At 38.0% G+C, this 15,052-nt stretch overlaps 3 protein-coding genes, 1 long non-coding RNA gene and 1 pseudogene across 8 annotated transcripts; 3 read left to right on the top strand and 2 right to left on the bottom strand.

Annotated features, from left to right (window-relative positions):
• Positions 1-940: 940 nt before the first annotated feature.
• On the top strand, positions 941-6,254 carry LOC104736116 (SNF2 domain-containing protein CLASSY 2). 4 transcript variants are annotated; one of them, XM_087482266.1, is made up of 6 exons: positions 941-1,227; positions 1,695-1,904; positions 2,010-2,242; positions 2,330-3,751; positions 3,846-3,983; positions 4,064-6,254. In XM_087482266.1, the coding sequence occupies exons 2-6, from the start codon at positions 1,856-1,858 to the stop codon at positions 5,993-5,995; spliced, it is 3,774 nt and encodes a 1,257-aa protein (XP_087338392.1). In that variant the 5' UTR covers positions 941-1,227; positions 1,695-1,855; the 3' UTR covers positions 5,996-6,254. The 4 variants fall into 4 exon arrangements, with proteins under 4 accessions (XP_087338392.1, XP_087338391.1, XP_087338393.1 ...); XM_087482265.1 differs by having other exon boundaries at positions 947-1,227; positions 1,847-1,904; XM_087482267.1 differs by having other exon boundaries at positions 952-1,304.
• Positions 6,255-6,306: 52 nt separating this feature from the next.
• On the bottom strand, positions 6,307-8,529 carry LOC104736117 (monogalactosyldiacylglycerol synthase 2, chloroplastic). The gene is made up of 6 exons (XM_010456046.3): positions 8,039-8,529; positions 7,601-7,935; positions 7,142-7,508; positions 6,990-7,052; positions 6,796-6,870; positions 6,307-6,714 (listed from the first exon to the last, which is right to left on the bottom strand). The coding sequence occupies exons 1-6, from the start codon at positions 8,360-8,362 to the stop codon at positions 6,454-6,456; spliced, it is 1,425 nt and encodes a 474-aa protein (XP_010454348.2). The 5' UTR covers positions 8,363-8,529; the 3' UTR covers positions 6,307-6,453.
• Positions 8,530-9,208: 679 nt separating this feature from the next.
• LOC147929310 (uncharacterized) lies at positions 9,209-10,167 on the top strand. Its single transcript, XR_015578955.1, has 4 exons — positions 9,209-9,408; positions 9,522-9,621; positions 9,717-9,814; positions 9,898-10,167. It is a non-coding gene; the product is annotated as an uncharacterized LOC147929310 (long non-coding RNA).
• A 1,245-nt stretch (positions 10,168-11,412) lies between these two features.
• LOC104738065 (putative glucan endo-1,3-beta-glucosidase BG4 pseudogene) lies at positions 11,413-13,032 on the top strand (annotated as a pseudogene).
• A 389-nt stretch (positions 13,033-13,421) lies between these two features.
• LOC147929309 (protein LATERAL BRANCHING OXIDOREDUCTASE 1-like) lies at positions 13,422-15,046 on the bottom strand. Of its 2 annotated transcripts, XM_087482411.1 has the most exons (4): positions 14,638-15,046; positions 14,292-14,539; positions 13,901-14,228; positions 13,422-13,799 (listed from the first exon to the last, which is right to left on the bottom strand). In XM_087482411.1, the coding sequence occupies exons 2-4, from the start codon at positions 14,534-14,536 to the stop codon at positions 13,563-13,565; spliced, it is 810 nt and encodes a 269-aa protein (XP_087338537.1). In that variant the 5' UTR covers positions 14,537-14,539; positions 14,638-15,046; the 3' UTR covers positions 13,422-13,562. The 2 variants fall into 2 exon arrangements, with proteins under 2 accessions (XP_087338537.1, XP_087338538.1); XM_087482412.1 differs by lacking the exon at positions 14,638-15,046 and having other exon boundaries at positions 13,901-14,179; positions 14,292-14,422.
• Positions 15,047-15,052: the final 6 nt, after the last annotated feature.

The following is a 15,052-nucleotide window of genomic DNA, read 5'->3' as shown; positions in this document are numbered from 1 at the left end:
TTAGGATTTAAAAAGTAATTTAATGATATTATTAAAGTGATTGAAACAGAAAAAGTTAAACAAAGATAAGTAAACAGAGACGGAAATTTTGAGGCTATAATATATTCAGATAAAGAAAAAGAAAAACAACGACGAAATATATAATATGAAATAGTTTCAGATACGTTCGAATCGGTGATTTTTTTTCATCAAACTTTTAGATATCCTATAACTTACACTAAAAAAAAAAAATTGATTCGTAACAAAAAAACATTGTGTTCTGTAAATAAGGTGATTGTAATACCTCGATTTCTTTTTCACAGATGAGAACTCTTCACTCCTTAGATCTAGCTCCTTTTGCCCTTCACAATTTTTTACTGTAGATTACTACTTCTATTGTTATTTTTATTGTAGGCATGCATGTCTAGTTACCATAGCTTATTATTTAGAACACTGAGCTTTCAAAGACTTACCACCATATCTTCAAAGTGGATCTCACCAACTTTTTATGGCTTGTCTTTCTTGTGTTTGAAAATTTATCCTATCTAGTAGATAAAATCATAATAAATCACAACCGTCCCTTAGTTAAAAATTGTAAATATGTGAATTTACCAATACCCTCTCTCCTCAAACCCCTCTCTGCTTGTTTGGTTTGTTTGTTGATAGTCCAATTGTGGACTCCTTCCTTTTATAATCCTTGTCTCACTCACAATTTTTTTTACTCACTCACTCTCTTCATATCGACTTAAAAATAACCAAAAAAGTTATAGCCTTTGTTTAATTTTTGAAAAATGAATCTTAATTACATATAAAAACTTTTGTTATTTTTTTGTCAACCAAACATTAATTAGAAAAAAACTCTAAAGACGACAATCCAAACTAGAGGAAAATAGTGCAAATACACCAACACTATGTTAAATTAACATAAAAATATATTTTAAAACCAAAAATAATTTCAAACGAATTTGAAATCGGATTGTTTTGCTCTGTCGTTTAGATATTTAATTTCAGCAATTTTTTTTGTATACAAATAACAAATCTTGGTACAATATATAATGTAAAATTAAGATCTTCGCAATGGCCAAGATTTTGATATAACTAGTAGTGTGTGGTGTCGAACTCTCCGTCTTTTTTTTCCTCTACATATATCTTACCTCCATCCATTGCCCTTGAATCATGGAATAGTAAATTATCTCTCTTGCCTCTTGGTCTCTCCATTTCACTGTACAATCTGGTTTTGTTTCCAAGGTCCACTCACTAACTCTGTTCTCCGATCATCTTTTCTTGATTCAATCGGAGTCTCTTGTTGGTGCTTGGACTTTAAGGTTCTGCTGTCTAGATCATGATCATTTGCTTCCTAAATCATCACCTTCAATGTTTTTGTTTTACTTTTTTTTTTGTTTCTTGAAATATCTGGGTTTTGTTGATCATAGGGGAATTGTTACAGTTAATTAATTATTACTTTTTTACCTTTTTAATTGCAGTGATAACGATGCTTTAGCCTTTAGTGACTAAATTTTAATATGTTTTGCCCCTTTCGGCTATCAGTTCCAGGAAAATATCTGGGTTTTGTTTTTTTTGCCTGAAATAACAACAAATGCTAAGATTTGTGGACCTTTTGGATTCTAGTGTGCATTTGAGATTAGACTTCGTTCTTAGTGATTTGGAAAGATAGAGGCATCATTATAATAACCAAATTTTTATTACATGCACAGATGCACATGCACTTAGCCTTTCCCTTAATCAACTAAGCATAAGCTCACATGAACAGAGCACTCTGTTGTGTCCTTTTCTGCTGATCTTTGAGTTACTATTGCTATGAAAGATATGCAATCTGACTTTTTGGGTTTCTTGACTGATCCAAAAGATTATAAAGATGAAGAAAAGACGTTTCTATGGTTTGAAGCATCCCTTTAATCCATGCCGTAAGTGTCGTTTCATTTTCCCTCTTATAAATTTTCTGCTGTGCTTATTTTTTAGGTACGAAGTTAGTGCAGTTCATTTGACTTAATATTGGTTTTTACTCTTAGCTTTCGAGTTCTTCTGCTCGGGTACATGGAAGGCTGTGGAACACATAAGGATCGAAGATGGAAAGATGGCAATACGTCTGTTAGAGAATGGTTATGTGTTGGAAGATATCCGTCCGTTCCAAAGGCTTCGTGTCAGAGCAAGAAAGGCGACATTGACCGACTGTATCTGTTTCCTTAGGCCTGACATCGATGTTTGTGTTCTCTATCCTCTCCATGAGGATGACCTGGAACCGGTATATATATAGCTCCAATTGCTTGAATTCTCTTTTTTCTTGCATCTTCGAACTCATAAAAACACTCTGCATCTGTTTCTTGCATAGGTTTGGGTTGATGCGAGGATAGTTTCTATAGATAGGAAGCCTCATGATCAGTCTGAGTGCTCTTGCAAGTTCAACGTTAGAATTTACATAGACCAAGGCTGCATTGCTTCTGATAAACAAAGAATCAATAAAGATTCTGTGCTCATCGGTCTAAACCAAATCTCTATTCTCCAGAAGTTTTACAAGGAACAAAGTAGTGATCAGTTCTACAGGTGGAAGTTCTCTGAGGACTGTACTTCGTTGACAAGAACAAGACTGTCGTTGGGAAAGTTCTTGCCGGATCTTTCGTGGTTGGCTGTTACTTCAACTATGAAAAGCATTGTCTTTCACATTAGAACAGTGCAAACCAAGATGGTATATCAGATTATAACAGATGAAGGCTCTAGCAGTTCTATAAGTTCGATGAATATTACTTTTGAAGACGGTGTTTCGTTGTCAAAAGTGGTTCAGTTTAATCCGGCTGATATAGTCGATGATTCTCAAGATCCTGAAATAAAGCAAGAAACTGATTGTTATCCTGAAGAAGAAGAGGTAGTGGAACTGCGTCGGTCCAAGAGAAGGAAAGTGAGACCTGATATATATACCGGATGTGATTATCAGCCAGATATAAATGACGGTTGGGTGCGGATGATGCCATACCGATATGATAAATTGGCTGTTGTTAATGTGGAGAGTGAGGACGAAGAAGATGGTGATACTAATGATGATTTGTATGTACCATTGTCATGTTTGTTCAAGAAAAAAATAACTAATTCTCAAGAAGATATACCAAAAGTTCGTAGAGACGAGACTGTTTTGGTGAAGAAGAGGAAAGGAAATGGACTTGGTCGAAAAGAGCGGAACTCCGAGATTTCTGTTATTCCTTTCACTCCTGTATTTGAGCCTATACCGTTGGAACGGTTTGGTCTTGATCCTAACTTGTTGGGTGGGGGTGGCAGTTTCTCAAGAAGCCAGTACTTTGATGAGATTGATAAGTACCGAAGTAAAGCTGTGAAATATGGGAAGAAAATGACGGAAATGGAAGAGATGATGGAAGCTGATCTGTGTTGGAAAGGTTCTAACCATGTGAAGTCAGTTCAAAAACGAATATCTCGACCATCGCGGTCAGTTGTTTCAAAAACTGAGGATTCTGAGGAACGTCCACGGGTCTTTAAGAAAGTAACATTGAGTGCAGGTGCATATAATAAGCTGATAAATACATACATGAACAACATTGAGGTAACAATTGCAGCCAAGGACGAGCCCACCAGTGTTGTTGAACAATGGGAGGAGTTAAAGAAGACAAATTTCGTATCTAAATTGCACAGAGATACGGAACAGACCCGTAATGAGGATGATGGGGGAGAGACTTCAGAGAACGAAATGTTATGGAGAGAAATGGAACTCTGCTTAGCTTCTTCTTACATTCTTGATGACAACGAGGTATAATTCTCTTTGAAACATCTCATATTATAAAACTATGCAAGCATATGTGCCCGCTAAATTCCATTGTTGTGGGGTGTATCAAAATCTCTAGGTAAGAGTGGACAACGAGGCTTTTGAAAAGGCGAGAAGCGGTTGTGAGCACGAATATAGGCTGGACGAAGAAATCGGGCTGTGTTGTAGGTTATGTGGTCATTTAGGAACTGAGATCAAACATGTTTCTGCACCATTTGTAAGTCAAACTCACAACTTACAAATCTATGATATTCGTTGGCTTGTAAATGATTGTATACCATGGTTTGGTTTGAATAGGCGGAACATAAGAAATGGACCATAGAGACTAAGCAGATCGAAGAGCATGACTTAAAGACTAAATGGAGCCACGAAGAAGCTGAGAGAAAAGATTTCACTATGTCAAGTGATTCTTCGGAATTGCTTGTGGCTGAAGAAAGTGACAATGTTTGGGCATTAATACCTCAGCTTAAGAGAAAACTACATATGCATCAGCAACGAGCTTTTGAGTTTCTCTGGAGAAATATAGCAGGATCTGTGGAACCCACACTTATGGATCCCACTTCAGATAAGATAGGTGGTTGTGTGATCTCTCATACACCAGGAGCTGGTAAAACTTTCCTAATCATTGCTTTCCTCACAAGCTACTTGAAGCTATTCCCGGGGAAAAGACCTTTGGTTCTTGCTCCTAAAACAACTCTCTACACTTGGTACAAGGAGTTCATCAAATGGGAGATCCCAGTCCCGGTTCATTTGATCCATGGTCGACAAACCTACTCTACCTTCAAACATAACACCACAGTTCAGTTCAATGGAGTTCCAAAACCAAGCCAAGATGTTATGCATGTTCTTGATTGCTTAGAAAAAATGCAGAAATGGCACGCGCATCCAAGCGTTCTTCTAATGGGTTACACCTCGTTTCTGACTCTGATGAGGGAAGACTCAAAGTTTTCTCATCGGAAATACATGGCTAAAGTTCTAAGAGAGAGCCCTGGGCTTCTTGTTCTTGATGAAGGACATAACCCAAGGAGTACCAAGTCAAGACTACGTAAGGCCTTGATGAAAGTTGGTACTGACTTTAGGATACTTCTTTCAGGTACATTGTTTCAGAACAACTTCTGTGAGTACTTCAACACGCTGTGTTTGGCTAGACCAAAGTTTATATATGAGGTTCTGATGGAGTTAGATCAGAAATATAAGACCAGGCAAGGTGTGAATAAGGCGCCTCACTTACTGGAGAACAGAGCACGTAAACTCTTCATCGATATAATCGCCAAGAAGATTGATGCGAGCGTGGGAGATGAACGCCTTCAAGGTCTCAATATGTTGAAGAATATGACTAATAGTTTCATTGATAATTATGAAGGGAGTGGAAGTGGAAGTGGAGATGCTCTTCCCGGTCTACAGATCTATACATTGCTGATGAACTCGACGGATGTACAGCATAAGATACTCACAAAACTTCAGGATGTAATAAAGACACATTACGGGTATCCACTCGAGGTCGAGCTTCAGACCACATTGGCAGCTATACACCCTTGGTTGATCAAGACATCAAACTGTTGCACAAAATTCTTCAACCAACAAGAACTTGTTGAGATTGAAAAACACAAGCACGACGCAAAGAAAGGATCTAAAGTCATGTTTGTGCTAAACCTTGTCTACCGAGTGGTCAAGAGGGAGAAGATCTTGATCTTTTGCCACAACATAGCACCAATCCGTCTGTTTATAGAACTGTTTGAGAACGTTTTCAGGTGGCAAAGAGGCAGAGAGATCTTGACCTTAACCGGTGATCTAGAGCTGTTCGAGAGAGGTAGAGTGATAGACAAATTTGAAGAACTGGGAAACCCATCCCGAGTCCTACTGGCCTCGATCACAGCTTGCGCAGAAGGGATTAGTCTAACCGCTGCTTCACGGGTCATCATGCTTGACTCAGAATGGAACCCTTCAAAGACAAAACAAGCGATAGCTCGTGCATTCAGACCGGGACAGCAGAAAGTTGTTTATGTTTACCAGCTCTTGTCCAGAGGAACATTGGAGGAAGACAAGTACAGGAGAACGACATGGAAAGAGTGGGTCTCAAGTATGATATTCAGTGAGGAGTTTGTTGAGGATCCGTCTCTATGGCAAGCTGAGAAGATTGAAGATGATGTTCTTAGAGAGATCGTTGGGGAAGATAGAGTCAAATCTTTCCATATGATCATGAAGAATGAGAAGGCTTCAACAGGGTGATGGTTTGTATAAAGAAGAATACTAACTAATAAGGAGCCTGAAATTTTCTGCAAACAGAAACAAAGAAGTTAGTTCTCTGTTTTTACCATGGCTTTGAATATCCCAAGTCTCTAGAACTCATGTGTGTCATATATACTAATGATGTATAAGTAGATTATGTGCAAATGTATCATATACTAATAATGTAGAAGCCTGTCTTAAGTATTGTGAAATAGTGACATAATCTATAACAATGTGAAATATATAAGCAGTTCTCCTATATGAGCTAGCAAGTATATTGGCACATTAATCTCTAGTTAAGGCTAACAATGTTGCAAAGAGATCATGAACCTTTTGCTTAAATTTTGTTCTTACATACAACTTTAATTAACAAATAAATTATACAAAAAAATGGAAAGAATAAAAGAACAGAGAAGGAGCTAATAAGGGAGACACGTTAATATAAAACATGTCAGACATCAAACTAAACTGGCAAAGGAAGAGGTAAGAGTGTAAGATACATTAGCAAGAGGACCTCGTTGCTCCGAGAGCTCGTTAATGTCTTTGACAATGTCGAAGACTGCCTCAGGCTGAGCTAGTTTACGTGCGTTGCTTGAAGTTTGTTCCAGCTCATCTGTCTTTGTGCTAAACCATTCCCCAACGATTCTAGCTGTCTCTTTAGGACTTCTTGTGAACACTCCTGCACCATTCTCCACTACATATGGCACGTTCCCTTTTTCCTGTTTGATTTCAAAGGTAATTGATTTGAGAATTTATACATATATGAGCTAGATACATTAAAAGTACAAGTCTCAATCGACCTGTCCAGGAATGTAATCGTTGAGAATGATTGGAAGTGATCGAATCAGCGATTCAGCTATTGTTCCCGGTCCAGCCTGCAAGATTCGTACAACATTTAGCTTATGAACATTTTGGTGAATAGAGGTAGGCATAGAAACCGAAACATTAGTTAATGGTGATAAAAACAAGGGTGCGATTGTTCTGTTCCTCTTACTTTTGTGATGATGCAGTCACAAGCTCCCATCCATTTTTCCATTTGGGTCTCGAATCCTCGAACCTATAATGTCAATATCCATTAAACCTCCCGTTCTTTGAAACCTATGAACCTCTAATAATGCCTAAGAAGTTTAGTTTAATCATATATACCTTAACAGGAATATTCCATTCAATGGCTTCTAACGAAGATGCCAATTTCTTGTTACGTCCACATATAACGACCATTTGCCCGATGGGCTTCTTGTTCTCTTTATCATACAAAGATTCCGCAAGAGCTTTAGCTGTTTCTTTCACAGGACCCATACCTTCCCCTCCTCCCATCAGTAGAACCGCACGAAGATCTTGATCCATCTCAAGCTCCTTTCTTAGATCATCCTTCACCAGAACCGCTCGTGCAAAAGATGGCCTCACAGGTAAACCAAAAACACGAACTTGAGACTCATCCAGCCCATCAAACAAGGCCCTTTTCGCCACTTCTTGAGACGGGCAATAGCACCTATTCACCCCTGGATGAAACCTAAACCATAGAAGATAAAAAAAAAAATCAAATCTTTGCAGCTACCATCTTCTCTCAAAAGACTAAAACCAGGCTAATTAATACTTATATACCAAGTAGGATGACAAGTGTTGAGATCAGTAATAACGGTGACAAAGAGGACTCTTTTCTGTAGCTCTTGCCATTTTAGAACCCATAAAGGGATGTGTTGCATGAGAGGATGAACACTAATGATAATTTCCGGCTTGTACTCCATCAAACCAGCCTCTACTTCCTTGGCGTAATAGGCAGCAATGGCTGCTAGGTAACAAGAGTGGATCCATTTGGGAGATGTGGTGTGAAAAGCAACTTTCCAAAGCTGAACATGCTTCACCATAAACTTATATGATCTCTCCATATCATTCAATGGCCACCCTGTGTATTCCTTCCACACATCTTTCACAATTACCTATTATTCAAAACCACTCACCAAAATCAAAAAAAAAAAAAGACCATTCCTTTTTTTTTTATGAACAAACTATACAATATGGTCAGCATTGTTCTTTCTTTACCCTGTATTTATCTCCGAACTCGATCTTGAAAGCGTCACGGATAGCTTCAGCGGAGGCACGGTGACCGCCACCAGTGTCGCTCATGAGGATCAAGACGTTCTTCGTCCTCTGAGCACCAATCTCGACAAGCTCCATTGCTGATTCATCCTCGTCGCTGTAACAAAGATCAACGTCGTTTTCGTCGTAGCTTTTGCTACGGTGGATGTGATGATGGGTATGACGTTGAGTCGTCGTTTCGTCGCTTGCTATAGAAACGGCGGATTTGGAAGTACCGTAGAGTCGTTCGAGCACTTTCTCTGCAAGGGACATGACGGTCGTCGCCATTTTTAACAGAGGAGGAGGAGGAAGAGAAGAGACGAGTCTCTGATCAGAGAGCTGTTTAGGAGACACACAAAAACGGAGAGAGAGAGAGAGGGTTTAGGGGGTGAAGGGAAGGGGAGAGATGTTGTAAGAGAGAAAACATGGAAGAGGAGGAGAAACAGAGAAGAGTGGTTGTTTGAACTTTGAATGATTGATGTTAATGACATTTACAGCCGTCAGAATCGCGTCCTTTTTTTGGATTATTCGATTTGCAAAAAAGATTCGAGTATCCCCCGAAATCGTCGATTTTTTCACTTTTTCCTTTTTGTGGCCGTTCATATTTAATTATTTATGTTTTCAATTCCTGGAAAACCGTAATAATAAACCTATAATTTTTGACAAAAGAATAAAATAGACAATTAATTATGCAAAATAATTTGACTTACTGCACTTATGGAAAAGTATCTAGACATTGTATTTTGTAAAAGGCAAACACAGCAAATTCCTCAAAGAAAATTAAAATAATAAAAATAAATAATGCCATGAGAAGAAACTACAATATTTAGCTAAATAATGCAAATTTACAATTTTAATGATATTAATAAAACAGGGAATTTATCACAATATATACATTTATATCTGTCTACACACGTTACGGAAAAGAACAAAAATAATTATTGGGCTAAGATATATGTTAATTATACATTAGTTTTTATCTAATCAAAGGAAAAGGAAATTACTACTAATAAAAGGGACAATTTGAACCCTCTAACAATGTCCACCTCAGCTTTTCTAAAACACTCCCTTACGATGCCATGTCAGCCTACTTAGCCTACATGTGTTAAACCTAAATTGACGTTAGGAGATGATGCCTTCGAGTTGCATTTAGTTAGCTAAGAAACTGTTGTACTTCCTTCTCCTCTTCCCTATAAACCAAATTTATAATGATTGCAGATACATCGATACAGATTGAGGGTTTATGAATAAGAATGTGAAGCGATTGCAGGCCACAGATTTAAATCCTTCTTAACATTCTCCAAAGGGATCTCACATCCACTTTTCAAACAAAGGTAAAATTCTACCTCCTATGTTAATTTCATTCTTCAGCAAAAACTTTTAACTTCCATAAATCTACGATCTAAATTGACACATCCAATTTCTTATGTTTTCGCTGGATTTAAAGATATAGCAATAACCAGGAGGAACCTCAGACATACTCTACGTTGGAAGATGTAGAAATCCGTTGATCGAGCGTTGGATTAGTGTTTCATATTCCAAGCTCAGTTAGGTTTTCTTTTAACGAGGATGAAAGAACAATATGGAAAAGATGTATGTGATTGGGTTTTTAATTTAGTTTGCTTTATCTGTTATGTTTTAGTACACAGAGACGTTGAGGATGTGTGAAAACTATTAGTTGCCAGACAAAGAGTCGTTGATGCTATGTTACAACATGAATCAAGACAAAACCAAACGAAGGTAGAGTTCTAGAATTACTGTACATTCTTCTTACTTCGCTTTGTTGTTGTCTCTAGATTTGGAAGCTTTGTTGTTGTCTCTAGATTTGGAAGCTTACAATAGCAGCTGAGGAAAAGTTCGTCTAAGTATACGGATTGACGGGAATCCTGTCACGGGATGTATCCGTCGCAAGAAAGTGTACCACAACGTGTAGTAAACAAACTGAGTCGTCACTTTGCAATTCACGATTCATTTCTCGTATGTCAGCAATTGGATACAGTTCATAAGTGATTTTACATCAATCTTAACAGGTTTATGTATTGGACTATCTATTCTTATTTGAAGTAATTAATGTAGAAAATTGATTGGATGTACGGCACAGAGAAGATTAAGTGAAGGAAATAAAAACAGATGTAGAATTAGAAGAAGGGTTTGGAACATAGAAACCCTCAAACCTCAAGAGGCATCAACCCACATGCTCCAATTCGATTATGCACTCATCTCATGGTTTTAGATGATTAAAAATTTGCATTCGTCTTATGTTTTCAGGTAGTTAATTCGATTTTGTACTCAAATATGCAAGGAAAATCTTGATGGACTATAATTTTTCTGTTGATTATTTAGAAAATAATGGAACCGTGTATTTTTTTGTTTTTAATATCAAATATGCAACAAGAATCTTGATGGAGTGTAATTTTTAACCTTTCCACTTTAAATTGATGTTGCTAATATAATAGGGTATGTACATTATTGTTCGGATCTAAGTAATTTGTGAATTGCAAAACATGTATATATAATTACATAGCCGCACTGGTGGTGAAAAAGGTGTGAATTGTATATTTTGTTCAGTGACCAGCTTTATTAGTCGTTCGTCTATATGGTGGTTCACTAAACAATCAAACAATCAAACAATCAAAGATTATTAGAAGGCTAACAGATGTCCTATGCTTTTATTCACTAAACTAAAAATCAAGATTCTTAGCCTATTGATGGGAAAATATGTTATATTACTAGACTGTCGATTTTTCTTGGAGATTCACATTACATTATATATAATATAAATATATGATTTCGACTTTTAAGTTCAAATTATTACGAAATCTGGTAATTTTAAACTAACTAATATTCTTATTATGGGTATGGAAAAGTATTATGTTATTGAGTTAGTTATCATATACTTTTAATTCGTATCTAAAATGAAAAATCTATTTCTACACTCTTTTTACTTTTCTTTTTAAAAAGGTAAACCAAAAGATGTCTATATTAAATAATTTAAAAATTCAATTGAAAAACATAAACCGGGCGTAGCCCGGTATAACCCCTAGTCGTATTAAGAATAGGAAAATACTCTTATACTGTATATACTTGTTACAATGTAAAAAAGAAACCAAACAAAAGCCTTTTGTGAAATCTCTCATCACATTCGCTTCCTTCGTCTTCATCGTTCACACAAAGTAAGATCCTGTTGTGATATCTCTCTATATACATAATAAAATCCTTACGAAAACTGTTTTTATGTTCCATCGATACATAATAATCTAATTAATATTAACTCTATCTAGCTCTTCTGATTTTCCAGGCACCTAGTTTTTTTTTTTTTTGAATAAAATGTTAAATTTGATTCAAAGAAAAATAGCGTCTGTACAACTAGTGCAACATGTTTGTTAAAAGTGAGAGAAATCAAAACTTTAAACTACAGACTTAAAGAGTCTTGAGAATTAATATCTAGAGGCTAGTCAAAACTGAAGAGCAGTATCCTATCGGTCGGCGGTCATCACTCTTTGCTATCGAGAGGAGCCGGTCCCTCACTTGTTTGTCGATATATTTGATCAACTGCTCTGCAGTGGTCGGATGTTCTCCATTCGCCTCTGGTTTCGCTCTCGCCATAGAGCATGTACCGTGGCTTGAAAAACATAGCGGACTGTAAAACTTTCCACTCGATCTTTCCAAGAGCCCAATAGTGTGGTTATCAAAGCTTGCCAATCCAAAGAGAAACGTACTGCAAAGATCTTTTTGGCAATGTTTGTCCATATACCTGATGTAAAACTGCAAGTGAAGAAGAGATGGTCCCGAGTTTCAAGGGTATTAGTGCAGGCACCTAGTTTCATCATGAACTGTAACAAAACACTCGTCTTCTTTTTGGTCGCTGTTACGGCAATTCTGATCAACTACTATTACTACAAGAAAGAAGACAATTCCCCCGTAATCGTGGTAGAAAAAAACGTCGGCTTAAACTACGGCCTACTCGGTCCTCCCATCTCCACCCAAAGTTATAAGTTTTTACAAGTCCTTAGGGATTACCAAAATCCGAATCTTCGACCCCAACACTGAGGTTCTTAACGCCTTACGTGGCCACCGTGATATTCAAGTCATGGTAGGTGTTAAGGACCAAGATCTCGCTGCCCTTGCCGAGAGCGAAGATGCTGTTAAGAACTGGTTCTCCACCAACATCGAGCCTTACTTAGCCGACGTAAACATCACGGTCATCACCGTCGGTAACGAAGTCATCCCGGGACCAATCGGTCCTCACGTGCTTCCCGTCGTGCCGTCTCTCACCAGCCTTGTCAAGTCGAGGAACCTATCCATCTCGATTAGCACCGTAGTAGCTATGTCTAACCTCGAGCAATCTTACCCACCTTCGGCTGGATCGTTCTCTCCCCAAGCTCGTGAACAACTAGTTCATGTGCTCAAGTTCTTGTCTCAAACCAACACGCCTATCTTTGTCAACATCTACCCTTACTTCGCTTACGTGTCCGATCCCATCAACATCAAGCTCGACTACGCCATCTTCAACAATAAACATGTCGCTTTCCAGGACGGGCTAATGAAGTATACAAACCTCTTTGATGCTATTTTCGACGCTTTCGTGTGGGCAATGGAGAAAGAGGGAGTGATGGATTTACCTATGGTGGTGTCCGAGACCGGATGGCCTTCCCACGGTAACGGAGAGATGACAACGCGTTACATCGCTTCTACATACAACAGAAACTTTGTGAAACATATTGAAAGTGGTGCAGGGACGCCCAAGAGGCCAAACAATAGCATTGAAGGGTATTTATTCGCGACGTTAAACCAGAAGGCACTGAACAGAACTTTGGGTTGTACTATCCTACTAATATGAAGCCTATCTACAAGATGTTTTGATTATTTAGATTCTTCTTGATTCTTAGAATTTCACTAAGTTTTAACGCTCTATTAGTTGTTATAGAGTGTGACAATAATAAGTCTATTCTATAGGATTTTGTTTTTCTTTTGATAATGAGATCTTTATGTGTTTTGGAAATATAAACTTCGGACCTTTGGGATAATTGATATTCTCAGAGTTGCAACGCAGCACAATGCAGCCTCACAGATAGTTAAATATTTTTATCTGTGAACCAAAAAGAATCTTGAAAAGTATTTACAGATTAATGCAGATTCGATCTGTCTTCGACTCTATTGATAATAATTATAGTAGAGCTCCACATGTTTCTTAATCATCTCATAGACAAGTCAGGAGATTTCTCTCTGGTGTGCTCTTGTATGGTTTTCTTCCCAAGTTGGGTCTCAGAGTTCTCATGGGATGTAACTGGACAAATTAGCCTCTTAGTGTTAACTCTGTTTTAGTGTTTTCAAGTAGCAGTTGATATGGCCATATGGGAAAGTCCACTTTAGACTCTCTCTTTATTGTTTTAGAATTGCAACAGAACACAATGCAGCCTTACATGTTGTAACAAACAAAGCAACAAATTCGATTATGAAACGAAAGAGACCATTTTAAAAAGTATTTTCAGATCAACGCAGCTTCCATTGGTCTTCGACCCTGTTGATAGTACTGGAAGTAGAGCTCCACGTACTTCTTAACTGTTTTATACAATCTTGGTCTTGCCTCAGACACAAGCCCTTCTACAGGCTGAATCTCTTTTTCTTCACCCGGTACACAAAACGTTGCCACAGATATCCTTTCCTTTTCTCTGTTAGTCACCACCCTATGAACCGGGCTCTTGTAGATCCCATTGCTCATTATCTGAACACACACACAAGAGAGAGACAGAGAGAGATTATGTCAAAATTACACCAATCAATGTTTCAAAAATCATATGCATATATCTATACATGATTGATTACCTCCATCTGATCTCCAACATTGATAAGAATTGTGTCATTAACTATAGGAGCTTTATACCACTTGCCATCTTTGAGGAACTGAAGCCCTTCGACATCTTTGTCCGGTAAGAGAAGAGTAAAAGCCGAGCCATCAGCATGCGGTTTAGCCCCAATCACCTTGTCTGGTCTCGGACATGGAGGATACATGTTGAATCTTGTATCCATCGTAGCACTTTCTCCATACATGTCTAGAAAGCTGTTCTCTTCTAATTCCAACGATCTAGCCATGGCCTTGAAGAACTGCTCAACCAATACCCGTTGCTTCATTGTGTATTCAATTAAAGTTTCCCTGAAGATAAGATTGTCAAAATATTGACGAACTGTTGAAACAGTAAGGTATTATATGACTTACCTGAATCCAATTGGGAGTTCAGGCCAGAACTTTAGTTTTCTCTGATCTTCAGGGTAAGTAGTGATAAACAAACGGTCAATCCAATCAAGAACTTGATCCTCCCACAGAATCATGTCGTTTCCATATCCTTGCATACTACCAATGTCTCTGGCGCACTTCTGTTTCTGTTCTGTCGGAAGCGCAAAGAACTCTTTGGTTAGCTTGTAAATCTTGTCAAGAAACGCTTCTGTAATTCCATGATTCATCACCTGTATCCATAATAAGTCAAACTTCATTATTTCACAAGAAATTCAATAAAATTTCATGACTCTGATCATCATATCATCACCACCAAGAAGGGTCAAACCTGAACAACGCCCCATGAGAGAGTGCCGAGTGAAGCTTAGTCAACTCTTCTCGACCGTCTTCGGAAGCAGAGAGGAGAAGACTTAGATCGATGGCTGGAATATCCATCTCCGGAACCGGACCGTTAAGAGGTTGAATTTCCTCGTCGCCGGTGGATGCCTGGAGATACCTATCCGGTAGTCCCTCACCGGCTGCAACCACTTCTTGGACAGTCTTGAACTTTGGCTTCTCCATTGTTGCTTGCTACTGAGTTTGAGAGGATCTTGAATTTGATGAACCGTTTTGGGACGAAAGAGGTTATTTAATATGACCATCCATACACGATCTTGACTTTGTAGTTGGTTTGGCATATTCTAAAGCCAAAAGCTTAGAGATAACACTATTTTAATTGCAGAAGAAGCAAGTTGCCCAGTTAT

The sequence above is a fragment of the Camelina sativa genome, chromosome 13, assembly GCF_030686135.1.
Source record: "Camelina sativa cultivar CO46 ecotype springtype chromosome 13, ASM3068613v1".
Taxonomy (NCBI): Eukaryota; Viridiplantae; Streptophyta; class Magnoliopsida; order Brassicales; family Brassicaceae; genus Camelina; species Camelina sativa.
This window is presented reverse-complemented; position numbering and strand designations above follow the sequence as displayed.